Raw genomic sequence first — 27,974 nt, forward strand, 5'->3', positions numbered from 1 at the left:
GTAAAAAACAAAGATGGGCCCCAGGAAACAGACAGAGTGTGAACAGCTCCCTGCCCTGCCCGCTCCTCCGCCAGGCAGCACCTCCCCTGCCACGGGCTGGGCTGCCAGGAGGGAATGCTGAAGGAATGCCCTAGGCCGAGGGGCGAGGGTTCGGCCTGCCCTGGGCTGGGGGGCTGCAGAACATCTGGTTTCTCCGCCTGCTGCACGGGGTGCCCGGGGCGAACAGTGAAGGGCAGCTCCAGCAGTGAGCACAGATCCCAGCCGAGGGCAAGCAAGGCTCCCCTGACCCCCCCCGGGGACCGCCACTGCCTGGGGCCTGGCATCCCCCCACAGTGGTGGTGCCATCATGGGGTTGGCAGGGAAGGGCAGAGCAGGGCAAAGACCCATCCAACCCCATCTCTTCCTGCCCATCCCTGGGGGCAGCACAGGGGTCCAGAGATGCCTCCTCGCTGCTTAGAGAGAACCCACCAGGGAGCCTGGCACAGAGCCCAGTTGCTGGGGCCGTGCCCACTTTGGCCTGGCATGACAGGGCAGGCCGGGAGCTCCGCTGCAGGGGAAGGACCCTGGGGGTGGGAGTGGGACGGGCAATAAGAAAGAAAATGCTCTTAACAAAGAAGCAAGTTTATATATTGTGGCTACGTTAACAACAAACCTCTGCTCTCCTGCGTGTCACGTGGCAGTCAGGACGGCGGCCGGATGTGCCAGGGGCTGGGCTGTGCCCAGCGGGTATGAACTAAGGGAAGGATGGGCACGAACACAAGCCGAACCTCCCCGTGTCCCCTGCCACCTGGGGGGCTGCAAAGGGCAGGGGGTTGGGAATTGCCAGCCCCAAAGCCGACCTCAGCTGGCCAGGAGACACACTGTCCCAGCACACGCGGCCCTCGCTCCGTTCTGCCGGGAGCCTGCTAAGCAGTGGCGGTGCGTGCGGATAGGAAAGCAGGCGCTCCAGCAGCAGTGCCCCATAGAACTGCGCAGCAAGCGGGGAGACTGGGGGGAGACGCAGGCCCTGAGCCTGAGCCGTGCCGGGACCCCCTGCAGAGACGCCGCTGCTCAGGATCGGGCCCACAGACCCGTGTCAAGACTGCTCTCTGGTTGGCCAAGAGCCCCCTTGCTCTGTCCCCTTGCTGTGGCATCAGCACATCCTCCAGACCTCCTGGAAATGACTCACAGCCACACCCTGGGCCTTCCAGCACCCTGGGCCGTCCCCCGGCCAGTGAGCATGCACCTCCTAGCTGCACCCCTGGGCCCTCCAGCACCCCCCACCTGCACCCTCCCCCGGCCAGTGAGCGTGCACCTCCTGGCCCGCTGGGCCCTCCAGTGCCCCCCACCTGCACCCTCCCCTGGCTAGTGAGCGTGCACCTCACAGCCGCACCCTGGGCCCTCCAGTGCCCCCTACCAGCACCTTCCCCCGGCCAGTGAGTATGCACCTCACAGCCACACCCGGGGCCCTCCAGCACGCCCCACCTGCACCTTCCCCCGCCCAGTGAGTGTGCACCTCCCAGCCGCACCCTGGGCCCTCCAGCACCCCCCACCTGCACCTTCCCCCGGCCAGTGAGTGTGCACCTCCCGGCCCGCTGGGCCCTCCAGCACGCCCCACCTGCACCTTCCCCCGCCCAGTGAGTATGCACCTCCCAGACGCACCCTGGGCCCTCCAGTGCCCCCCACCTGCACTTTCCTCCGGCCAGTGAGTGTGCACCTCACAGCTGCACCCTGGGCCCTCCAGCACCCCCCACCTGCACCCTCCCCTGGCTAGTGAGCGTGCACCTCACAGCCGCACCCTGGGCTCTCCAGTGCCCCCTACCAGCACCTTCCCCCGGCCAGTGAGTGTGCACCTCCCGGCCTGCTGATGCCACATGGTACAGGGCTCGCTCTCCGGTGACTGGGTGGGACACCCGACTCCACGCAGCTCCCTGCAGGTGACCGTGAGCCCGCTGGAGCAAAGCGGTTCTGGGCCCAGCAGGCAGACGGTCACCGCGCTGTCACGGGCACTGCAGACACACACAGGAGCGTGCGGCACATGCTGAGCTCTCCATTACTCTGGGGCAGTGCCAGTAAGGCCTGGAGTGGCCCCGGTGTAACTGGCAGCAGTGGCGGGGTCCTGTGTGTGTGGAGGATACCCGCATTGCCAGGGGATCTCGCTGCCACCCAGGCAATGTGGTGCTCAATGCTGGCTTCTCCAGAACTGGACCGTTAGCTCTTTGAGCCCTCTGGGGTCAAGAAGTCTCAGGGGGCCCCTCCCAGCCTGATGTGGCATTGCCCACCCTCACACGTGCTCTGCCCACCAATGGGATCGGCTTAACCCTTCCCTCGCCACATGCTAAGACATGTCAGAGATCCACCTTCCACTGGAGATCTTCCAGACCACATGGCCCCAGGAGCTGGCGTTCGGGCAGGGGTGGGAAATGTCTCTCTGCTGCTACTAGCCAGCTGGGCTCCTGCATTCCCCGTCTGCCTGTGGGGATGGTGGCTCTGGCTGACAAATGGACGGGGGGATCCCCAGCGCTGGGCAGTGTGCCAAGCAGAAAGCATTCTAGACATCAGGTCTCAGAGAGCTGCAAAGAGGGATCTTCCCAGGTGTACAGCTGTTATCTTAGTTTTAGCACGCTCCCAGCCGGGTCCCTGGCAGCTAGCAAGCTCTCACAGGTCCACTAGCAGGAATGGTCTCCACAACGAGTGTAAGAAAAACCGGCCTATGTTCCTAACTCCTCTGTGTGCTAAAACTAAAATATAAACGACACCTCGTCCAGGACGGCGGGGGATCGGCTTGGACGTCCAGAGGAATAATGATACATTGGGTACACGTTTCCCGGGACGCGTGGGGCAAAGAGAGATCTTGCAGTGTGAAAGGTTACATGTTTAGCCGTCCATCCTGTGCCACCGCCCGTCCTACTCACTGTCGCTCTTGTCCACCAGCACTGCGTCCGACTCCTCCGTGATCTCCAGCAGCGTGTGCATCTCAGGGCTCTCCTCTCTCAGCAGCTCCGTGTTCTCGGCCTCTTCTCCTCCCACCTCCACCATCTCTGTGGCTTTCACCTCCACCTCGCCCTCTCTGATCTTCTTGACATAGAAGGTGAAGGGTGGCACCTTGTAGACTGCCGTCTTGGACCTGGCGTAGACAGGGTGGTCGGGAGTGAAGGATTTCTTCAGCTTGTCCCGAGAGGTTTTCATCTTCTCCCTCCTCTCAGTGGTTACGATCTTGGTGCCCAGCTTGTTCATCCTCTTTTCCAGGTTGTGCCGGGTCTTCTCCAAGTTGTGTTTGGTCTTCTCCAAATTCTCCTTGGTCTTTAGCTTGGTCTTCTCCATCTTCTCCTTGGAGAAAGCCTTCTTGAAGTCGTCCACCCTCTTCATGCCACTTCTCTTGATCCGCTCTGCCCGGGACTCCTCGATGATCTCTTCAACCTCCACCTCCTCATCTGAGGAGAGCTGGATGCGGTCCTCGTCCACATGGTCCTCATCCGCGGGCACCTCCGCACCCTCCTCTTCCTTCTCTGTCTCCTTCAAAGACTTGCTGATGCTCAGCTTGGCCGGGAGCTTCACTTCATCCTGAAAACGAAGAGATGGAATCGGTAAGACACGTGCACTGTAAGGACCCAGCCCTGCAGAGCTACAAGAGCTGTAAGCAGCTTGTGCCCCACTTCCCACGACCCTCTGTGGGCACAGCCCATGGGACGTTCTGCCTCAGGGGGTTGTCAGGCAGCCGTCCCGTGGCTCCCGATTGGCTCTTTGCCCTATGTAAACCCAAGGGGCAGTCCAGGAACTGTCTGGGCCACAGCGTGGTGAATCTCCTGGTGTTGCCAGGGCTGGTCCTGTCTCATGCTCCTGAACTCCTGGCTGGACCTCGGCTTGTTTTGGGCTTCGCCGCCTGCCTTGGACTCTGACCCTTGGTATTGACCCCAGCCTGGAACTGACCCCAAACTCCTCGGCCGCCCCCACCCTCGGGCTCTGACCCTGGGCCCACACTGCCCCCGCGGCTCCCAGCCCTCGAACCTGGGCTGAGCAGCTCTCGGAGTCACTGCCCAGTTAATTGCACTTACAAGGTCTGAGATTCATGGCTAGTCTGCCCTTGGGGACAAATCCGGCCTTCGGTGGCTGGCCCCCGGCTTGGACTCCTCCCCCCTCTCGTCCACAGCAGCTCAGGGCTCTTGCTAAATGCAGGCTCAGCCGTATCCGCCCTGCACACTCCGGCCTGGGTGGCAAACCCCCCCCCATGGCTTTAACTGCAGAGGAGAGCCCTGCAGGTGCTGGAATGGGAGCTCTGTCCCCTCTGTCCTGGCTCCCCCGTCCCCAGTCTTCCAAGCCCTTCACTAGCATCCTCTTCGTCCCAGGACGGCTTGTACCACTCACCCGCCCGCCAGTCAAAGCTCCCAGAGGGCTCTCCCCTCCAGGGGCTCATCTCCCCTGGCTGGCTGGTTCCCTCCCTCCACGCAGTCTGGGGACTCTCCGTGTTCCCCTCTGGGGCATCCTGTGCGCTGCTGGCATCTGCATTCGGCACCGATCCCAGCTTTTCACAGTGCGGGATTCACTACAGTCACATGACTCACGGCACAAGCCCTCCCCTCGCACTCACTCACAGACAGCCTCCCTCATGCCAGGGCAGCCACTCCTGATTAACACCGGCCTCAGAGACGACTGATTCCAGCCCGTGCAAACAGTCATGTCTAGCAATTGGGTCGTATCCCTTTAAATAGCTCGCGAGCCCTCTTGTGGCGCTCACCATGTTATGTTTCAGAGTAACAGCCGTGTTAGTCTGTATCCGCAAAAAGAAGAACAGGAGTACTTGTGGCACCTTAGAGACTAACAAATTTATTAGAGCATAAGCTTTCGTGGACTACAGCCCACTTCTTCGGATGCATATAGAATGCATCCGAAGAAGTGGGCTGTAGTCCACGAAAGCTTATGCTCTAATAAATTTGTTAGTCTCTAAGGTGCCACAAGTACTCCTGTTCTTCACCATGTTATGTGGTTTACAACCCAGCCAGGACAGCAGTGCTGGGTCTGCACGCTCGGCCATGCCCTGGTGGTTTCTTGTGGTGCAAAGAGCAAAAGACACACCACAAAGCTCCCATGTTTGCCTCTCACCCCGGCTCCAAGGCTGGTGTCTAATCTCCGCAGCCCAGACCGAGGGGCTGTGCACACTGCAAACAGCCAGGCAGCAGTAGGGGCGCAGAGCTGGTGTCTTGCCCCCGCTGCTGGAGCCGCCCAGGTTCCTGGCTCGTTCTGCAGAGCGAGAGGGGCTCGATGTAGGAGCAACAAGATAAAACACCAGGTGCGACAGTCTCAGCCCATGGCCTTGTTGCCTTGGGGTGTGGGAGCTGCCCCGGAGGAAAGGATGCGGCTAGTTATGTGTCCCCTGCCTGCCTTTGGCCCTGTCCCATTCCATCCCCGTGGCAGGACCACAGCCTGCAGCTTGCTGGTTCCCTTGTACTGCTGGGGAAACTACCTCCCAAGCAGATTCCTCCGGTCCCGTCCCGAGGCTGCTGGTGAAGTCACATCCCTGCCCCACGCCTCTCGGGGCGGTGTCTGTGAATTCCCCAGAGCCATGCTGAACAGAGCGTCCCAGCACTGGCCCCCTCCCTGGGACCTTGCTCGATTTCCCAGCGCTCACACAGCGTCACTGTCAGGTCAGAGTCACTGGCTGACCACTGAGATCAGCTCCCCTGGGAGCACAGGAATTCAGGCCCCCTAGAAATCACCCATGAGCTGTCATCGAGGGCACCTGCTGGGCTTTCCCCTGGGCGAGGCCTCTCCTCTGAGCGTGGGAAAGCCCCGTGTCTGGCCTCGTGCCTGTGGCAGCTGGGATGGGAGCGGAGGGGCTCCTGCCCCCCAAGGCTTGCGTTCTGCCCCATTCTCACAACGCCAACACACGGGAGCCCTTCTCCTTGGACCTGGGCACTGGCCCCGGGCCTTGTGGGGAAAGGGGAAGTGAGCCAGGGAGATTTCCCCCACTCCCCCGAGAGAAGTGATCTGTGCCCGGCCTCCCAGCACAGCCAGAGACAGCTGCCTTCGAGTTAGAGAACGATTCCAAGCGCCCCCTGGTGCGCAGCGAGGGGCATCCCAACAGCACAGAGCAGCCAGCGGGGCGCTGAGGGGGGTGCCCCTTGGCACGGGGCAGGGGCTTCAGCATGTTTCCCCATCCCCGGCAGCCGATGCCCCAGCGTGAGCAGGTGAGCGTGCTGCACACGACAGTAAATCCGCAGCTGTAACAGCAAAGGGCCACGAGCAGTGTGTTGTCCAGGGAGGTTAGAAAGGAGATTGGGGGCCAGGACTCCTGGGTTCTATTCCCAGCTCCGGGAGGGGGTTTAGAGCGGGGGTGATTGGGAGCCAGGACTCCTGGGTTCTATCCTCAGCCCTGCCACTGGCTTCCCGCATGACCTTGGGCAAATCACTTCCCCCTCTGTGCCTCAGTTTCTTCATCTGTTAAGTGGGGCCTGTGCTTAGCTGGTTGGCCGAGGGGAAGGCAGCTGGAGTCGGTCTATCCCCAATTAGTCCCCTTTTTATTGAGGAGCTCTCTGCTCTGCGTTCCCCGGCCAGAATTAACTCCTGCTTCCCCCAGACGTGGTTATAGTTACACCTGGCAGCGAGCGGACAGGCAGCGGGAGGCCGTGTCCTTAAATGTGCTTACGGACAAACTAGCCCTACGACCTTCCCATCCTCTGGGAAAGGGCCATGCATACTGATGAGCTAATACACCTCTGAAGTGGGTCAGCTTCCTCATCCCCCTGGGGAAACTGAGGCATGGAATCCCCTCAGGTTCCCTCAGCAAGCAAGCGGCAGTGCCAGGAATAGGACCCAGGGCTTCCCTGCCTTTTTCTCTCTTGGGCTGCCCAACCAGCCTGGGACATGTCTGTTCACAGCCTGAATACGCCCCAATCCATGACAAAAATAACCCGGCTTAGCCTGTTTTCAAGCAGGGAACTGGTCAAGCGCGGGTGGCTTCAAAGAGCTTTTTGGTCGATTCCTCCATCGCCAGCCTAGGATGTGAGTTCACAATCCCCAGTGACTCCAGCCAGGGAGCAGGACCGGGCAATGCTCAGGGCCAGCGGGGAGCGGATGGAGTAGCTGCAGGTTCTTTGGGGGCCATCGACAGGCCCTGGCCGAAGTGAAGATGGGGTGGCTCCCCTGCACCCTCCCCGCAGCCGGGTCCGAGCACCGGGCCCAGGACAGACAGGCGCTCTGGTCTCTGCAGGAGCGTGTATTAAACTGCCCACAGGGGCCAGGCAGCCAGCACGTGTGGTGTAGCTTCTTACCCTGCAGATGGACCTTCACATCCAGCGCCATATGTGGGGCATGGGGGCAGAGAAGGGGCAAGCGGCACCTGACCATCTCCCCTGGTTTACCATAGCCTGGCCAGCCTGATCAGCCCCTGCCCCACATGCTCCCCCAGGCCCTGTTCTGCCTGGCCGATTCCCCTCCAGGGCTGTGGGCCTGGCCGGGGGCCCAGGGCCGTCCTCATGCCTCCTGGGCCGGCCAGGGGCATTACCTCATGTTCACCATGTACCCTGGAGCGTGGCCATCCTGCCTTTGTTTGCCAGAGGCCGGAATGGCTCCCCTGGCTCCTGCCCCGCCAGAGGCTCCGTCAACATCTTTTTAGACAATCAGAACTTTCCTATTGTTGTTATCCCGGCCAAGCACAATTAGCCTCGGGCCCTGGTTTCACAGTCTCTCCCCCTGCTCGCATGCCCCTGCACAACAAGCCACCAGGGTGGGGCCTGGGCTGCTAGCGCCAGGCCGGAGGAGAGAGAAGGAGAAGCCCTCCCTCTGTGGCACTTAGCGTGGGCTTTCCCCTCCCCGCAGGGCTGACTCTGCCCACCCTGCGCCTTCCCCCGGTGCAAAGCAGGTGTGAAATGTGCCCAAATCAGAGTTCTCGGCCCCCTGTACTCTGCCCAGGCCAGCACGAGGCACCAGCAGGGGGCTCGGGACACTGATGCCCCAGCTCAATGCTGCCAGCTCTCACAATCTTGCCATGAGTCTTCCAGTCCCAGCTCCTGGAGTCTGGTGATTAGGAGACTCTCCACTTTTCACGTAAAATAAATTTTTAACCCTCACGGCTGGTGTGGGGAGCTGGGAGACGTGACCCCTAGAGGCTCACAAACCAGGGGCCCTGCTCTTCCCCATCTGATGCTCCATATTCCCCCTTGGGGCCAGAATGCAGCCTGGCCTGAAACCCAGCCTGTGCTGCTACGCCCAGCCAGCCCTGCCCCTGCTGAGTGCACGTTGCTGTCGGCTCCTGCTGCCAGCCAGGGCCAGTCTCGGGGCAGCAGCTGCCCTGCTGAGCGACAGGCTCTGCTATCACCTTCTCCCGGGGCGCAGAGAGCTGCAGCCGGATCTGCGCCTCCCGGCAGGAGGACGGGCTCTGAGCCGGAGTGGCCTTGTGATCCCTGCCACTCAGGTTGGATTTGGCCCCTGGCGTCCCTCCCGCTAGCCCAGGCCCTGTGGCTCGGCTCCCAGGTCCAGTCAGTTGCTGCATTGCCCCGGGCACTTTCCCCTCTTGTTCAATGCGAACCCCCAGCATTTCCACTCCTTCCCCTTTAGGAATGTTTTATCATGGTGGCTTTTCCCCCCTCTGCCCCACAGATTCTCCCTCTACCTCGACCCTCCCCCAGGGATACAGAGCCAGGGACAGAACCCTGGAGTCCTGTCCCCTGTGCTCAGTGTCCCAGGGACAGAGAGAGATTCACTCAGGCCAGCCAGGCCTGCAGTCCCCCGCAGAGGGAAACACGTGGGCGGGAGGGAGAACAGGCTGGCATGAGATTGGTTTTCAGCTGAGCAGCACATCGCGTGCGATGAATCCTCTCCGTGTTCCCGGCCCAGGCTGGAAATAGCCCTGCACTGTATGAAGCGTCACAGCTGCCGGGCCCCAGCCTGCAGCTCGGGGATTTATTACTCAAGGGGTTTTAATCTCAGGAGCTGGGAGGGGGAGGCGTGGAGCTTCTGGGATGAGCCAACCGCCAGGAAGCCAGACAGAGAGGTGAATGGGTTTGATACGAGAGCTAGGCAGGGCCAGCAGGGCTCCGTCGGCCCCTGGGCATGCCTCAGGATCTGTCTCTCCCGCAGCGCCATGGCCCAGCCAGCCACACCAAGCCAACAGCCGCTACGCCCAGGAAAACAGGCGCTGACCCTGCGTGCACCTCCCTGGAAACAAGCAACATCCCAGCTAAGCTAAGCCTGATCCCGCAGCGCTCGCCTGGCCAAGGATCTCCCCATTTGACCTCCCATCCAAAGCGTGTGAAAGTCCATAAAGCAGGAAGTGGGAGCTCGCCGAAAGACCCAAGCAGGGCCGGAGCTTCCAGTTAGGTGATCTAGGCGGTCGCCTAGGGCACCAGGATTTGGGGGGGGGGGGCGGCAATTCAGCGGCGGGGGGTCCTTCTGCGCTCTGGGTCTTCTGCGGCAATTCTGCGGCGGGTCCTTCACTTGCTCCGGGACCCGCCGCCGAAGTGCCCCGAAGACTCGGAGCGCGGAAGGGCACACCTCCCCTCCCCCCGCCGCAGAACTGCCAACGACGACAGGGAGCGCAGAAGGACCCCGGCCTACGGCGCCAAAAACCCTGGCGCCGCTCCTGTGGAGACGGCTCACCTTTTGTCTTTCATGAACCAGGTGGTGAAGAGACCTGGAAAAGCCTCAGTTTCACAAGTTCATTTTGAAAGCAAATCCCCTCCCATCTCACAGCTACTAACAATGCAACTGTGTGTGCTTCCATCCAGCACCTGGCTCCGGAATCGGGAAATACCTAGTCCTGGGGCTCTTGGGAGCAGAGAGCCGTGCACTAGGAATCTTTGCTGTGCTGCGTTCTGGAGAAGCCAACATCTGCTTTGCTACTATGATTAGCAACCGTAGAACCCATGCCGTCCCGGGGGCTCACGACAGCCCAGCGCAAGTCCACAGCCCCCGTGAAGAGTGTTCATCCTCTCCACCAGAGCACCTGCCCAAGCAATCCCTCATCTCCCGGGGACCCTGAGCTGCAGGAACTCCCGTTACTTCCTTCCCTCTGAGTCAACACCATCAGCAAGAACAAAGGCATTCCCCATCTGGGCCTGGCCTGGCTGTGCTGGAAAGGGGCCATATCCTGTGGGCTCAGATACTTATCAGCCCTTGTTGACTCCAGACGGTTAAATTGTGCACAAAGCCTCCAGCTCCGTCACATGAGCTGTCCCCTACCCCCTTCCATCGCGGGAGCGGAGGGGCTGCTGCTCTCCATGACTCTCTCTTGGCATAAAATGCAGCGGCTTGCACCCACCCTCCTCTGTGCTATAGACGGGCCAGTGCAGCTCCCAGCAGACAAAGCAGCGTGGCTGTTTGGAGCATTGCAAACTGGCACCCGGTCTCTGGGAACGGAACCCCAGGAGCTGCGTTTGCCAGCCTGGGCTGTATGTGGGGGTTTTACTCATTTGAACAGCTGATCCGCAGGGATCGCTCGTGTGACCTTTTGGCCTAGCACAATCTACCCCCAGAGCGGGCCCCTGCCCCCTGCCTCACCCCCAGCCTTTCGCCGTAGGACCCTGGAACTGCAGCGTCTGCCCCTCTGACTGCAGCCGCGGGAGCCTGAGTCCGCCCCAGAGGCAAGGGGAGTGTAACAGGCTGGTCTGTGCCTTTAAGGCCCCAGCTCGGACGGGGTTGACCCCCTTTTTTGTGGAGGGCTGAGAGCGCTCAGCTGGACGAGGCCCCGAAGTGGGGGGCTGCAGGACGTATCCTCTGCTCAGCACAGAGCAAGGCAAGGGGCAGAGCCTCCCGGAGCGGCAGCCTGTGGTAGGCAGAGGAGCTGTTTGTGGTTGAGTGAGGGAAGGGCCTGCCAGAGACCGGAGCGTGGCCCACGTCCCGTGGGGACTCTGAGGGAGCCCACCAGCCGAGAGGAGCCTTTCCCCGGCTTGGCTGGCTGCAGCAGGCCCTGCGTGGGCAATGCAAGCACAAAACCGCTCTGTTTCCACACGGGGTCGGGAGGGTAGTGCCTGAGCAGCCTTAGCAGGGAGGAGAACTCAGCTCCCTGGCAGGTCTCCACACCTGTGTGCTGCCTGCGGGACGTCAAGGATCTCCGCCCTGCTCCACAAGAGCAGATGGGGGGAGCTGCCCAGCGGAAGGTTTGGGCGTGTGTAGGACGGGCAGTCTGCTGCGGCAGGGTCCTTGATGGAGGGAATGTGGCCGCAAATGCAGCCATCGTTTGGGGGCAGTGAAAAGACAACGGGAGCGCGCAGGAACAGCCAGGAATCAGCGAGGAGCAGGCTGGCTGGTTGTTACACAGATCCCAGGAGGGCCGCGGCTCGCTCCCAGCTCTCACAGGAACCACCGTTTTTAGCCCCGGCATTTCAAGCACACTGTTTTTTCCTGGGAAACACACCAAGTCTGGTGATGGGTGAGTCCAGCTGCCCAGATGGGCCTGTCCCAAAAACCCTGGCTCTCCGCGTCCCTGAACTTGGAGGTCTTCAAACTGCGATTACCAAATTGTGGCTGTGTGCTCCAGCATGCCTCAGTCCAGCTGGCTCAGAGACTGCGGGGGGACAGGCATTCCCCCTGGCTTTCTGTCCCAGCCCCTGCCATGTGCAGGAAGCACAGAGGATGGGTACCCAGGGAAAGTGTGTGTGTGTGGGGGGGGGGAGTTCTCTGCTAAGCTTCACAGGAGGGTTCCATGAATGATCTGGTTTTCCTGTCCCGGAGCCCACATACTGGATGGGGGACCTGACTGGACAGTGTCTGTCCTTGTTCTGTAGGTCTGCATTGGCCCCTGCTGCACAGAACCCCCAGGAGGAGCAAGCCAAGCTGCAAACACTGGGTGAGGGCCCCTCCATGACCAAGGAACAGCCCTTTGTCCAGCAGATCTCGGGGAGCCACTGGGTCATTTCCGTGGAGCGGTGAAACCCGGAGCTGACAGACTGATTGAGGGGGTTTGACGCCTCTGTTTTTTCTATTTCAAATGACCCAGTGCTGGTAGGTTCGTTGGATTGACTTGCCCCAGCTCTCCTCCACTAGGTGTGTTTTTTATCTGATTACATTTTGGAGCCTGAGTTCCCTTCCAGTGAGTCACTGGATCCGTGCCCTTTATGGTAATGTACATGCTGCCTGGTTGCTACAACACATGTAAACACTTCCCTCATTGTATAAAAGGCCCCTGAACTGCACAGCTGAGCTGCCTTCCCACCCCGGCCAGGCCTGGAACTGTTCGAGTTCTCCAGAATCACTGCCAAAGCGGGGAACATTCCCCAAGGTCTAGGAGCAAAATGCCCCAGGACTCCAAAGAGCTCCTGCATTGTCGTTGTTTCGGGGGATTTGTTTTTAATTTCCAGTTTGTTTAAAAAAGCAAAACTCCCAGGGGATCTGCTCTCCGGTTTGGGTCACATATGCTGACCACATCTGCAGTCCATTTGGGGCAGTTGCTTTTACACCACTGCCACACCCCAGTCTCTGCCTGTGGGAGAAAGCAGGGGCTTGTTTCACAGGCGACTGGAAGACACAGAACACGACCAACTCCCCACTACCAACCAGGGCCCAATCCTGACAGGTGCTGAGTGCCCACTGCTGTGGCTTGAGCTTTCAGCACCTCCGGGGCTGCGGCCCCCCTACAGCCGCCCATTCCAGTCGCTCCTCTGCCCGCCAGGTGCAGCTCTGCTAAGCCTCAGCCCAGGGAAAGGCTGAGGCAGGAATTCGCAGCAGCCAGGCAGGAGGGAGCATTTCTGAGTCCTGTTTTGCCCAGCCAGGAAAGTAAAGCCCCTGAGCTCCAGCTTGCACCAGAACAACACGATCACGGCTTTCCTTTGCGCCCGCTGGTAACCGTACGTCAAGGCTGGGCTGAGATGCATTCCGTTATTCTACAGACTAAGAGCAGAAAACCCGATAAACAACCGCAAAGGAGCAAACTCCTGGATTTCAGGTGATCTGCATAGAGAAAACGGGGGTTGGGCTTTTTACCTGCTCCATGTTGGATAAGCTTAAGTGGGTTTCCCTCTTCACATTAGAAAAACAGGCCTGGCCTCCCCGGCCCCTGCTGATCTGAAAGGCGCCTGTGACCCTTGGCAGACCAGACGTCTGTGTTAAAGATTCAGCTCCCCTTGTTCAAAGTGAGAAAACTTCCACTCCAATGTAAGGCCTGCAAAGAGTCTTCCAGCAAACCTTGGCCCCTGATCCTGGACCTGGGTCCGGGCTGGGCCCCAGTGGAGAGCCACACGTGCAGTGCCCCGTCTGCACTGATCCATATGCAAGGCTCGGGGCTTTGGAAAAATCAAGCTTGACGTTCCTAAAACTTCTAGGGCAAAAGGAGGAGGAAATAATCGTAACCGGACCCCCCTTCCCACCTCTCTCCCATCGCAAAAGCCACAGGGGCAATTTTCCCAAGTGCTGAACTGTCTGGATCCAACTGACCAATGTCCTGCTCCTTGTAGAACCCTTTAACCAATGCAAAGCGCCTGGAGCGCTGCCATTGTGATTTGCCTGCATTTTATACCCGTGTGGCACTGGGGTGGGCGATTTCTTGAGCGTCAGGGCAATGGTCCCTCGGGCACTTTGCAGGGAATTTAAGATATTTTCCCCAGTAGCCACCCAGTTAACAAGTTAACTGAGTTTGTGTGTGTTTCAGCTTCCTGGCCTGTTCCGTGCTCGGTTCACGGCATCCCCCAGGATTCCTTGTGCCAAGAACTGTGACACAAAGAGACGAAGTCATTAGCACAATTGTTTAGCATATCCGAATTTATGTGGCTGTGCACCAGGCCCACCAACAGCAATTCCGGGCCTCAGGGCAGAACAGTCAATGGGCCCCCACGCACGCACGAGCTGCGCCCACGTGGACACCGTCCGCCTGACATTTGGGCGGTGCTATACCCGCACTGGCTGGTGCCCAGTGAGCTGCCAGCTACACTGCTGTGCGCGCTGTTCCAGCACGAGTTCCACATGCCCTCCAGGTAGGGCAGACGACTGTCTAATCGCACAAACCCCAGCTCCGCCCCTTCCCGAGACCACGCCCTTGCCCCGCCCCTTCTCTGAGGGGGATCCTTACCTGGTCTGCACCAGGTGATTTCATTACCGCCAAGGACTAGTGCAGTGACAGAGGCAATGCTGTGGCCCTGTGGCTGCTGTCTCTAGTTTGGCTGGGATGCCAAGTGTAACAAGCCAGGGCTAGTGACCCAGCTCTTGTGTCTCTGGTTTAAAAGGACGTGTCACCACGAGCTCAATGTAAGTGCAAACGGAGGGGACGGCTCTCGCCAAGCATGGCAGGGCGGACTCGCCCCTCAGGCTTCTGGTAACGTTCAGCGAGCCCCACACAGTGCACAGTGTGGGCTTTGAACCCAGGCTTGGGCTGGCTAGTAAAGATCCTGTGGGTACTTTTCATAAGAGTCAGGGTTTGCCTCCAGGTCCTTGGCAAAAGTTTCCCCCCTCTCCAGGTGCCACCTTCCCCCAGGGGGCTGCATTTCAGCCGTGCTCTGTGTCCACCACTGTAAAGTACTTGGGATGACAGGGGTTGTATGTACATATAGGGCCGGTGCTTCCATTTAGGTGACCTAGGCGGTCGCCTAGGGCACCAGGATTTGGGGGGGGGGGCGGCAATTCTGCGGCAGGGGGTCCTTCCGCACTCCAGGTCTTTGGCGGCAATTCTGCGGCGGGTCCTTCACTTGCTCTGGGACCCGCCGCCGAAGTGCCCCGAAGACCGGGAGCGCGGCAGGACCTCCCCACCGTAGAATTGCCAACGACGACCGGGCGCACGGAAGGACCCCCGCCTAGGGTGCCAAAAACCCTGGCGCCGTTCCTGTGTACATAGCATGTTCTTTCTGATGCCCGTGTGGCAGCACCACTCTGCTATCGTTGGGCTACGCCGGCACCCGCTGGGTGCTGTGGGCGGCTCCCTGTTGGGTACATGCTCGGTGAGGTTCAGGGCAGCTCAGGGGGTCGCAGTAGCACCGTCTGTTGTAGGGGTGCGGGGAGCCATTCTGGATAAAATAAGGACCAATCTGAACCCTCGTTCTGCACCTCCCGAGGGTTGCCCTGCTGCGCAGGGGGTTTCCAGGACTTAGCACTGCTGGAGCCGAGGGGACAAACTCCCCACCCCCCAACACCTCCCTCCACACCTCTAGGGTTACACACACACATTAGCAGGATGCAGGACAAGCCACTGGGCTGCTGCTGTCAGGGAGGTGGGCTCCAGAGCACAGTCCCGAGGGGCCTGGCTCCAATCTCACGCTGGTGAGGCGAGAGTCGGGCCCGCTGCCTGGCAAGGCTCCTTGGAGCACTTTGGCGATGCTGGACCAGCGCAGAGAAATGTCTCTGCAATGCAGGCGGGCTGGGATTTCGCTGCATTCTAGCCAGGGGAAGGCAGCTTGTTGCCAGCATCTCCAGGAGACTGTGACTAGGTGTCTCGAGGGCCGGGGTGAGCATTGTGCATACAGAAGCCAGAGGCACCACCCTCTACAGCGTAGAGGCAGAAATGTAACCTGCTGACCTGAACCTGATCTGCCTTTTCTAACCAAGCCACTTGTGTTTCTGCCTTCCCGTTATGCTGGCTGAGATGAGCCTCCACCGTGCTCTGTTGGAGGCGCTCACACCACTTTATGTACAGACGTGACTTAAACCTCACAACAACTCCTGGGACGTCAGCAGCAGCATCCCCATTTTACAGATGGAGAAACTGAGGCATGGCGAAGGCAAGTGACTTGCCCAAGGTCACACAATGAAGCTCTAGGAATAGACCCCCAGCGCCCCTGTGCTTCAGCCATCTGAACACCCTTTCCCCCCCCCACCCCCATTTAAAACCATCTCCGAGGAGGAACATGGCATCTCCCTGCAGGCTGGAGAGGAGATTACAGTTTCTTGCACAGCCCCAAAACGACAGCACCATTATCATGCAGCAAACAGACTATTCAATCCACTGAGGCATTTATGCCAACTATAAATATCTGCCTTACTAGCCGTACTGCCGGGTGCAGCCACCAAGAAGTGGGCAGCAGCGGGGCCTGGCACTGCCCGCGGCAGCTTTTAGAGTTTCAGGAGAAGAGGCTCAACACAGTCTTCAGGTGATGCTTCTGATGCCCTAAATCTGCCGCCTCCCTTCAAGTCCGCTGCTGGTTGGGGCCAGGGCAGATTCTCGGGCGCAGGGTCAGAGGGCGGATTCTCAGACGCAGGGTCAGAGGGCGGATTCTCGGACGCAGGATCAGAGGGCACACTCAGGGTCTTCTCAGGCTGAGATGAGGAAAAGGAATTTCAATGGCCAGCAGAAAGGAATCCGAGTGGAAGAATTTCCTCTCCCCCACTAACTGCTGAAAACAAGGACATGGCCCAGATATAGAGCGGGTTGGCATGATAACGGGCGGGGGAATGCTATCGGAATGGTCTCGTGAGTGGAGATGTCAAGTACAGAGACAGACAAGAAGAACGGGAGTCTAGCTTTTCTAACTGCCTGCAAGGCTTGGAGGATACAATGTCCCTGCTCTGGAATAACATATGTTTGTGTTGTATTTAGTCATAGGGCCAGATTCAGCTCTCATTTTCACTGATGTAAATCTGCAGTGACACCACTCCACTGAGTTGTTCCCAGTTTACATCCGTATAACTGGCTCTCAAAGTCTCTAGGAGTTTCAGGGAGCGTGCGCAGAACGATAATAGCAGCGTTTATGGAGAGCTAAACTCAGCTACAAGAGCAAGATGGATCAGGAGTGTTGTGGCTCATTCCAGACCTCCATCCGTACAACTCTCCCAGGAGGATCCAGCCAAACAAACCCTACTGAGCAGACCCCAGGCCAGGCCTCTGAGCAGCTGGCTTTACAAATGAACCCCTTCATGAGTGCCACATAAACCAGTTTTCAGGCCGACCTTTTCAGAAAGTTCAGTTAAGTCTCCACTTTCAGGGTTAGCTGCTAAAACGAGGAGGCTCAGAGTAAGAGAAGCAGCAACTCATTGTAGAACATAGTAAAAAATTGTAGCAAGAGATTATTGCTCCAGGGTCTTGAAGACCCTAATGCAAAAGCAGGGCGGGAGATGCAGATAAATGTTAAAGGGCTTGTTGGACCCATGTGACCTTTCCTCATCCAGCAAAATTCCTTCCATCCTCAAATAACTTCCCGTAATGCACAACCTCATTGAGTCTGGGAGTCTCCCAAACGTTTCTAGCTTCTCCCTGTCCTGGGAACTGTGCCCTTAAAGGCTGTTTCCCTCTTTAATGGGCTGATGGGAACAAGGAGATTGGTGCTTTAAACCCCCTGTGAAATGTACTGGTGTCAATTCGGACCTGAGGAAGAAGAAGAGCACAGAACCTAGCAAAGGGTGGGGCTGGCGGGGGAGTGAATATAAACTGTGAAGCCATGTTTGGAAGGCTGCCTTTGCCCAGAAATGAATCAGATGAAAGGCAGGTCCCTAGGAAACGGGTAAGTAAACTGATTGCAAGGGGGGAAATCACTTCTTTTTTCTCTGGCAGAAAGAATGTTTTAATCCCATTATCAGCCTGTTTGTGTAGCTAGTTGGACTCTCAGAACTGCCCTCCCGGCTACCCTGCCATGCCTGATTAATAACCCCCAGGGCTATTTCTGAACAGCAGACCAGGCAAGACAGATCGCGCTGCAGATGCTATTCAGGGAGACCAGTGACTGGCATTAATTGACATTAGCAGCAGCCTCCGGAAGGTGCAGACTAAACATCCAGGGGTGTTTTATTCGAAATGTTTAGCTGGATTGTCTTTCTCCAATCAACAGCTCTCCCCTCCAGCTCTGGGCTTCATCCTAGAACGCAGCCGGGCGGGGGCTCAGGAATCTGTAACCTGTGGAATTTACTGTATAGTCAAGAAGACAGTAGCCAGGTGCCGGGCAGTTCACCAGGACTCACCATGCCGAGCGCGTACAGGGCTGCTTGATGCTCTGGGTTGGCCATGGTCAGATTTATACCGCAGAGCCGCATTTCCACGGTTTTCTGTTCCTTATTTAAATAAAGACAATGGGGCCAAACTCAAACCTGGGGCAAGCCAGCAGGGAGTTTGGCCTGTGATCTTGCTCTAGAATTTCCTTTCAATCCACTTCAAACCCCCATTAACATCAGCGGAAAGGAGAACAAACCGTCTGGCTGCCTGGCCTGGCGAGTCACAGGGGCCGAATTCTGCCCTCAGTTACACCCACGTGGTGCAGTGACTTCACTGGCATTGCCTAGGGCAGACATTTGCTGCTTAGATACGATGGGTTGGGCACATGAGAGATGATCTGAGAGATTCAGAGGGATGAGATGAAAGTGACTCAACCCTTTGGCTTGAAGTTCACCAGCCATTCAGCAGCGATCTCACATTTCTTTTTATTCGGGGCCTTTTGTTTTCCTCTGCACGAGGGGGAGTTTGTTGCTGCGCAGCTCAGCATGTCCGTATAATACAAAAGCACTTCAGCAAAACAAACTGGCAGCTCATAAATCAGAGCTGAGCCGTGAAACATCGGCGCATTGGGTCCCAGCCTGCGCCAGAGAGAGCCACACTTCCAAAGAGGCGTTGGGGGGAAGAACTGACCGCGTGCACCAAGGAAATGTCTCGGGCGCTAAATAATCTCTGCTGTGGGTGACTAGCTTGAGACTTGGCTAATGAATGGCCATGCAGGGAGTGGTACGGGCTCTTTGTGCTTGGGGGCTGGCAGCACGGCGGGAATCAAGCAACTGAATTCTCTGTGGAACTGCATCCCTGAGGGTCTGAGTGAAACCGAAAATAGTCTGAGTGAACAGCCTGTCCTGGCTCCCAAGGGATGGGCCAGACGTGACCTAATAGTGCTTTTTCCATCTCTAACTTCAACCATTCTCTGGCCAAAGGCCGGAGGGTCAGAGTGGAAGCAGAACTCGTTGAGTGACTTTGTAGCCATCCTGCTGACCGAGATCCCGTACTACAGCCGAGAAGCCAAAGGCACAGAACAGAGCAGTGCTAGCTTTTGGTTCCTGGACTTGTCTGCACAGTTCAGCTTGTGTGGCGTTTTAACCACGATTTTGCATTTAATACTCCTCATTATTGCTCTTAAAGATAGTGTGAAAACCCTGAGCTAACGGCTTGTCCTTGGGAGTATGCTGGGCCTGAGGGTTCTGGGTGGGATTGCTCTGGTCCCCCGTGGTCACAACCCAGGCTTGTCACTGGATCAGGCACTTACTGGGATTTTCCAGGGTGAAAACCCCACATGTTGATGCATGAATGTAGCCACTAGAAGCCCACATGGTCCTTCTCTGCAAACCCTGGAGCGAGGAGTGTCTGGGACTAGGGTGACCAGATGTCCCGATTTGATAGAGACATTCCCGATTTTGGGGTCTTTTTCTTAGATAGGCTCCTGTTACCCCCCTACCCCCTGTCCTGATTTTTCACATTTGCTGTCTGGTCACCCTATATCCCCCACCCCGTCCTAGGGTGACCAGACGTCCCGATAAAATTGGGACTGTCCCGATATTTAAGTGTTTATCACGTGTCCTGACCGCTTTTTTTTTTTTTGCTCCACTGGCGACCCCCCCCCCCCATGTGTCCTGATATTTTCTTCCTCTCATCCGGTCACCCTCCTGGGACAGTGTGTGACCATGGACACACTGGAAACGGCACCGTCCTGGGGGCAAGTGGAGAACAGGACTCAGCCAAACGTACAGCCGGGTCTAGCAGTGTGGGGCTAGCTGGGCTTCGCAGAGCAGTGCTAGCGCTCTGAAAAGGGAGCCAGGTGGGTGAGCTTAGAGCTTAGCGGGAGATGACTCTGAGCCCAGACCACAACATCCTGGTCACCCTGAGTGGCTTGGCTAGAGGAGGGGGCCGCCCAGCTGAATTGCACAGTAATGAGCAAGTCCTCTGAGCTGTAAGCCCCCTTCCTCTGGCCAAGCTGTTCAGAGTCACCCAGGGGCTCGCGCTATCCTGCATCAGAAGTGGGCTCCCTACCGCAGTGGGTTAATTTGCCTGCTTGTCTTTCCAGGTCTGCATGGACTGTTTGCATTTCTACTTGGAGCGGCCAGGGGGTGACCAGCTGGGTCCCTGAATCGCTCCCTGAATTCCTGCCGGGGACACAGGCACTGGGAAAGGAAAGGAAAGGACAGACGGGGGGGGGGGGGTCGGGGATTTTATCCATTCAATCCACATGTTCATGTGAGCTATGGGGTGGGACAAGTAAAATCAGACCAGTGCATGGAAAACAACCTCCTGGAGAGCAGCCCTCCCCGCCCCTCCTTATGCAGCTGTGCTGGAGGGCTATTCTGCACTGCTCTCTCCCATCAAAGAGGAAAGCAGCGATCTTATCAGTCACGCTGGGGTTTTCTTCTCCAAACAGCAGCTGTGGGCCAGGGAAAGAAACCACTTAACCTCTTGAGACCCTTGCATACTTTAGTGATCCCACTCGGGCCTCACCCCAGCAGCGCAGTGTGTAACATTTTACTGACTAATTTTAGGTAAACGCAATTCCTAGTTCACCTTCTCTCCTGACTCCTATAGACAAGCGACTATTTAAGAACTAGTGGCATCACTTTGGCAAAGGATGAGTCCTGTCTATCGAAAAGAACGCGAGACCGAACTGTTCATGCCCTCATGAATTCGGACATCTGTAGAATGAAATGCACTTTTTTAAGGCTGGGTCTGATTCTGCGTAGCACCCCCTGTCTTGCTAATCCTTTGGTGCTTAGTACACGGATGTCTGATATTATATTCAACATACAAATACACATACAGAACAGTGACTGTATGGGCACAATACGTACATGCTTGTGCAACCAGAACATATATACTATATCTCAGGAATGGGAAAGCCTGAAGGTTGATTGAAGTTGAGATGCTTTTCCAATGTGTCCAAACCACGTTGGTCTAGAAATCAGACTGGAAAATCAGAATTGATTTTTCTCCTGGGACTTTGAATCTTTCATTTCTCTGAATGAGGCTGCATCACTGCAAAGAACGGCCGGGGCATTTCCATCGGTTGGCTCTGCTCCTCCACAAATCTTGGGGAGCACTGAGCGATGTGAAAACGAAACTAAAACCAGAGATCCTCTATTCTGGGCACTCCAGCCACGCTTAGATTCTGGGCTGAAAACGGCGCGAACGTTAGGCCGGCTCTCGTTTTATCCCAACCAGTCAGCCTAGCCTGATGCCAATCAATATCGAGGCCCTTTTCAGAGACACCGTCACCCCAGGGGCGATGAGGCAAGCTTCACGTGCGCAGCACGACTGTAAATGCCGCTGACTCACAAAGGTTTCTTTGAAACTTGTTTTTCCTTTGCAGAAAGTGCCAGACGTTCCTGGGGACGCGAGCACGCTGCGGGGGGGCGGGGGTCAGCGTTGTGCTAGACACTTATCTGAACAGGTAGCAGCATCCTCTCGGGAGAAGTCCGCAGAGTAATGACACCGCGGAGAGAGTAAGGACCCAGGCCATGCAAACGACAGAGGCAGAGCTCCAGCACCGGAGCTCTGCTGGCACAACCCCACAGTGACGACACAGCCGACAGGGACGGAAAGGCTTTTTCCCTCGCTGTAGGAACACCACCTCCCCGAGCCAGGGTAGTTCCCACCCACCTGGCTGCAGCCCCACCAGGGGGTTCGCATAGCTGCAGCACGCAGGGGCGTGGGGTCTTCACAGCCTGGGCGCCGTAGCTGTATTGACCTAAACGTTAAGTGTAGAACAGGCCTGAATCCTATTTGTACAGAGACCTTAAATAATCATCCGGCCCATTCCAAGGCCCTTGTACGCGGCCGGAGCAGGATCTCTCATGCCAAATCCCATTCCAAGGTGTATCTCAAAACTGAATCCCATTCTGGGGCTGAGATGTTCTTGAGGCAGGAGAACTCACTTCAAGTGGGGCGTCCGACCAAACACTGCAGCGCTGCAATCAGTCAGGCCTGGCGTTCGACTGCGCTGTACAGGGAATTAGTATTTCTCCTGCAGGGAAGTCATCTTGTGCTGGGCAGCTGCATTTCCATGTTCTGCTGATGTGTCCTCTCATGGCTTCCACCGTTACAGCCCGGCAAGGTGCTGTGCAGTAAACCCAGGGCTCTTAACAGTCCCAGAAATCAGTCTCCTGAGACACGGGACACGCCTTGGCCAGAGATTATCCTGGGACTTTGGGGACAACTAGCAACCCTAATACACTGCCCTGAGGCTGTGTGCAGAACCCCCAGGGCTGTCGGGGAGCTGCGTGTGAGTGGATCCAGGGCAGCACCGAGTCATTGCTTTGTTATGTAAGGTGATAAAAAGAAATACTGAAAACAGTGGGCGGGGAAGGACCATCCCTCCAGTGAGTCCCGGGAAATGCTGATGCCACATATACCAGTGCTCCTAGCTCCAGCCGGGGTCCCCAGTCGCAAACACCGAGTTTCTTGGCCACAACGTGCAGCCTAGTAAGAAAGGCATAAATGCAGCACCTAGTGCTCCTGCCAATCTCCTGCACTAGGACTCTGCTCTTCACTCTCTAAGCTTGGAGCTGGGCAAACTTTGTGGAGTCCCCGGGCTTGTGCCCCTTGCAAGCTGGTTTTGAGTTTGCAAATCTCCTGGGCATTCCCAAGTCTTTTCTTGTCATTAAACCCCTGAGTCCGAGCTCCGGGGCAGCCCAGCTCTGCGGCGGAGGGGGACAAGGCCTTGCAGCTCAGCTGGGCAGAATGAATGCTCCTTCTCCAGCACCCGGGCTGCACTTCGTGTTCTCTCTTTGGGGGTTTGGCTCCCACTCTGCCCTGTTCTCTGCTCCGTTTTGCACCCCAGTATGACGGTTGTATTCTCCTCCCGCCCCACACACACACTCAGGCTCTGTTTCACACGGTCCTTCGCAGAGCACGAACCCCGTAATGGCCGCATTGGGTCTGGCTTCCAGACCCGCCACGTGACACATGGGGTTCGCAGGGAGTCCGCCCCTCCCTGCTGCAGGAGTTTGGCTGCTCGGAGCCCTATAAGGCCCAGTGGAGGCACCACCGCCAAGCTGTGCTATTTATACTCCTCGCACAGCCCCACCATCCCTACACATTGTGGAGCTGGGATCCGTTTTCCAGCCCGGGGCCACCTGGCCTTTTTCGGTACTGCTCAGCCTCTTGGTGGGCTTGGAGCGGCTGTTCTGATTCATCGGCAAGGCAGACGAAGTTCTGTGGGGGCCTCCCAAACAATTGCCCTCCCCAGTAGAACAGACAAGATGCTGCACACAAAGGAACGGGCCAGGTGGCTCCCCAGCACTGCCGAAAGCTTTGAAAAATAGTCCCCACCACGCCCGGGTGGCCAGAATGTCCATTGAAAGCGTCAGTTTGGGGGCGGGGGGGGCTAGGTCTGCACCTATCAGCGTTGGGTGCCTGCTTCCCCCTGCCCCGAGCCCCCTAAGTCGGACAACGGGGGCACCGTGCAGCATGGGCCAGGCACCACAGCGGTGGGCAGAGTTGGGTGCTGGGGGCCTCGCTTTTCAAAACCTGACCCTACGAAAAGCAGGTCCGTGTCATTCCGAAGGATGAATTCGCTTGTAAAATGTTGGCGGAACAAGGCGCGTTAGTGGAACTGTAGCTACTCGCGGTTCTCCAGCTGGCCTGTGCCAGGTGAGTTACCCAGGCCATGGCTTTTATAACCGGATGCACTAACAGCAGCTCTGGGGATACGAGTGGCAAAGAAGGGCCCAGCCCTCTGCCATCCAGCTTCTTGGGCATGAACGTTCCCCGCTGTGACCTGGAGGTTAAAGCTCTGTCCACAGCGCTTTGGCAAAGAATCACGGCTTCATTCGGGGCTGGCTTTTTTTCCACATTGCTCTTGGGGCCTGATCCAACTCCATCAAAATCACTGTACAGATCCTCCCTGGGTGTGGCTGCTTTTTAGTACTGCCCGTTCTCTCCCTCGTTCTGAGGCGGACAAGACAGATGTGCTTTATGCTCAACTCTCCAGACCAAAATTCAGCTGCCAAGACACAGAGGAACCCACTTCGATGTTCTCTGTGCTCCTAGGATAAGTCAAATACTGATGTAGGGGATATGCATTTAGCCTGACTTCCCCCCACAAGCAGTCCTAGGGATCTCGCTTGCACCCTGGGTGTCATTCCGTCCATAACCAGGCATCTTTCACCTATTAAAACTGCCTTCTCGTCTTCATCCTTTTGCTTCTCCAAGGCACAGCATCCTTCCATACTAAATGCACCTGGGGAGCAGCCTCTTCCCTGCTTAGCAGTCCCCCCATTCCTCCTCCCGGCTAATCCTGCAGGTTTGTTAGGCACATTTGCCCCCCATAATAAAACGAGCTCTGAAATCTTTCCCTTGGCTACTGAAGTCACAAGGGAGCAGGAAAGTTCGTCACAGTTTCTTAAAGCACAAATGCGGTTAAAGGTTGATAATGGAATTGTTCCTAGACACTAGAAGAACAAAACTAGTCAAGGAAGCATCTAGACTAACCCTCCGTTGAGTGTTCATTCTGGAAAGCGCTGAGCATGAGAACTAGGGGACTGTTCGCTACTGGTTTTCTACAGTCAGGCTTGGGAGAGAGGTTCCCCCTTGTAAACTCCCCAGGACAGGGATTATTGTTAGGATGTTTGTGACTTACACATGGTTGGCGTTTAGCAAATAATACACAATAATTGTTACTAAATAGCCGAAGAAGTACCTAGTCCATGAGTAAACCCATTGGAATCCACAGGGCTCCTGACAAGAACGGCAGGTCTCAGCACGCGCAAGGGGGTGGAATCTGCTCCATGATTTGTTATAAATGCCTCTGGATCCTAGATATCGAGATGATTGTTCATCCTTTTATTCATTTATTAAAAGTGTTCATCCTGGCATGCCTCACACACACCCTGGGCCAAATCCCACCCCCTTTACTCAGAGGAGTAGAACCACTGACTTTGATAGGGCTACTCAAAGGAGTAAACAGGATTGGATCCTGCAGCCTGATATTTTCATCAATATACAGTCTCCTTCATGGGTAATTACACAGCGACACAACCTCCTAAAACAGAAACCTGCCCAGGCAAAACCAGCCCCAGATCGTCTCTCCCCACATTCCTGGGGCAAACTTTCCAAGTACACAAACAAGAGACATTCCTAGATGTTGTTAACACTGCCCGTTAACCACAGCTTCAGAACCATCCAGCCCCGGTTACTGCCCAGTGGATGATAAATGATAAATGATACATGATTAGTGCAGGGCAGAGCGCAGAATAACGATCCTCCTTCATAACCGATCAGTGTGAACCAATCATAGGGTTTGCCTTGCGAATGGCTCAAAGCTAGCCCCACGGGACAGCAGAAGCATCCAGAAAGGCAGTGCGGGCTGACACCAGTGTGAACATTTCTCTCCTGACTGCAAAGCTCTTTTTCCATTGTATGCAGGGGAAAGTGGACTGGACAAACACACCCAACTCTTCCAGGGGGTTCCCTGTGATCTGTTAGTAGCCGTCAGAATGCTCATTGTACAGGATCATCTGTGACTCAGCTAACACAGCAGAGGAGTAATAGAGAGGGGCGTCTTTGTTGTGCTAATACAGAATTATGGCTGCTGCCCATCCCATCCTAGCTCTCAGCCACTGCAGGTCTCATGGATTTCGCTCTCCAGCCCGGGCTTTAAATCAGGACACTGTGCATGGCTTCTCCTCCACAAAGGAGCTTCATTCGCTCAGTGGGGTTTGGGCACAAGGCCGCCCCCTTGCCCCAAGACCTCCTTTGCTCTCTTACTCTTGCGGCGTCCTCTGGGCCTGGGGAGAGAGTTGTGCAAACTCTGCGGTGTGATGAAAGGCCGTGCGTTTTCCTAAGTCCATGCACAGCTGTATTTTCCATGAGTGTCTCCCTTGGGCTTTAACGCTCGGGGGTCTCATGCTGAAATCCACACTGGATAGCTCAGTCTGGATTTCAAAACATTCTGCCCTTTGTCTAGAGAACAACTTTGTGCCGCAGAAAGTCTCACCTCAGGGCCTTTCTCAGCTGATTCTAACTCGGGGCCAAGCCTGCGCCCAGTGAATCAATGTGAGTTTTGCCTGCAGTGGAGGCAGGATCGGGTCCTGTATGAAAGCTTTGTCCCACAGGAAAGGGGAGACCGATGATTTGTTTCGTTTGCATGAGGAATCTCCAATGCTCGCCACCAACAGCACACACTACAGAGCAGGTTCTCACAGTGCCAGTCCACCAGGAATCAGGAACTGGCCATTTCCCTACCACTTCAAAATACCTGCCAGGGATGTTCTGCCCGAGCCGCCCCTTTCGCTCCCTTCCCTTCCCAGGGGTTGTTTCCAGCACTGGTGCTTTAGGTGTCACCATTTTCCACAGCTGGCTCTAGTCCTCTGTGCACGCTCAGTCCCCAGAGCTTCCGATAAATGTATTTATAAATCTGTTTAGGTGGCTGACATGCTCCTAATATACGTGAGTGTTTCAGCCTCCATGGCAGAACTATAAATGCTTAAGCTGTGAATCAGAGACCTATATCGGTCCCGCTACTTGCTAGATTCCTCAGCCTGGCCTGACTAGATCTCCTTTCACACTAGGCTAGTAAGAAGTGCTGTGGATTTTGTGGGATTTTTCTTCCCCCTTTTCCCTGTGAGCTGCACTGGATGTTTCTCTATGTATCCCTCACACAGTCTATTATTAACCCAGATGCTTTGAACTATCCTTATCTCATGAACTGGCCCATTCGGTTTTTCTCCAGAGCAGGGGGTCTGCTCTGCAAAGTGAAGCTAAACCCAGACAGGCAGCGGAAGGGGAGGCGGACGCCTGTGGCTGCATTTGTTTTGCTTGTTTGCCTGTTTGGTATTAAAAGATTAAAGGCCAGTCCAGCTCTGAGTGGGGGTGCTGAGCCTACAGCGTGAAGCAGCCCGTCACAGAAACGGAGCGACTGGAATGCCCAGGACCTGCAGCTTATCGATGAAGGAATCTGTAACACACGCTGGATCGTATTTCATTTTACAAGCAATGTGGTAAAGGCAGATCCCGGGGAAAGGAGGTGCTAATGAATTCAGTGGACCGGACCGGATTTTCTGTTTAATGTCTCCACTATGTCCCCTGTAAGAGGGAGGTTAAACATGACTCTGGAGTTATTGTTCCATGTTATTGCTGTAGGATGCATATTATAAACCTGAACTAGCATCACTGCTTCTTGTCGCACTAAGGACTTCATCCCTCATAGTAAATCCTCTGTCTGAAATGACCGATTTAAAATACCCCCTCCAGTTCCTCCTTTAGTTAAACAGCAGTCTTGCTAGGTAACCAAATTCTGCTGGTCTTTTGCAGTGGGGTGCTTGGGGCCAGTCTCACCATCTTTGTGAAATTTCCTGTACTCATTTTTGTTAAGTGCAATCAATAATTATGTTAAACCTTCTGCCTTATGAAGAAACCAGTGCTGTTAGATTTGGAATGCCCTATTTATGGCACACTTCAACACTGGATGGTTGAGGAGCATGTGAGGCAATGTGCCATCATGGTGGTACAGTTAGCACTGAAAATGCACACTGACGGTGCCTGAGGAGCTGCAGGAGGTCTCCTTACCTGGTAGATCATGACTTTGAAGTTCCTTCGCTTCAACAGCTCCGCCTCGTTGACCTCCAGCTTCTTGATCTGCCCGGCTTGCTTCTCCAGGTTCTGCCGGACGGTTTTCACGTTGACGCTCACCTTGCGTACTTTCTCGAGCATCTTGTTCACGGTGTTGCTGGTGGTGGTGTGTGCTTTGGTGAGCTTGTTAAGTTCCCCCTGGATGCTGGCCACTGCGCTATCCATCTCTTGTTGCCTCTCCTCCAGCTGCGTCTGGGTCAGCTGGATCTGATCCACCGCCCCGATGATCTTGTCCAGAAGGGTGAGCACCATCACGCCATTGATCTGATCTGATTTAATCGGCTCCTCGGCCACCTGCTCCTCGGAGGTCTCGGAAGGAGCGGGCTGCTCAATGATTTGCAAAGGGGTGTCCGCCATGCTTGCTTGGGAGTCCCGACTAGCAGAGCCTGGAGAAGCTGTCGCTGCCGGGAGGAGAGTGAGAAGAAAAAAGTGAACCCGAGCTCTAGCTCAACTCTCTGTGCTGGGAGGCAAGCCAGAAATGGAGAGCACAGTGCGTGTGTGTGTGTGTGCGTGCTTGAATTCAAATGGCACAGCTCTGCAAAGCTGTCCAGGGAAACTG

At 56.4% G+C, this 27,974-nt stretch overlaps 2 protein-coding genes across 2 annotated transcripts in view; both read right to left on the reverse strand.

Moving 5' to 3' along the window:
- The window catches only part of STAT3 (signal transducer and activator of transcription 3), a 295,156-nt gene that overhangs the window by 46,506 nt on the left and 220,676 nt on the right, over window positions 1-27,974 (reverse strand). The window lies entirely within an intron of this gene.
- Window positions 606-27,962, reverse strand: CAVIN1 (caveolae associated protein 1). Its single transcript, XM_054014246.1, has 2 exons — window positions 27,353-27,962; window positions 606-3,543 (listed from the first exon to the last, which is right to left on the reverse strand). Exons 1-2 carry the CDS (start codon window positions 27,770-27,772, stop codon window positions 2,887-2,889), a joined length of 1,077 nt encoding a protein of 358 aa, XP_053870221.1. The 5' UTR covers window positions 27,773-27,962; the 3' UTR covers window positions 606-2,886.

This window comes from Malaclemys terrapin, chromosome 25 (assembly GCF_027887155.1).
Source record: "Malaclemys terrapin pileata isolate rMalTer1 chromosome 25, rMalTer1.hap1, whole genome shotgun sequence".
NCBI lineage: Eukaryota > Metazoa > Chordata > Testudines > Emydidae > Malaclemys > Malaclemys terrapin.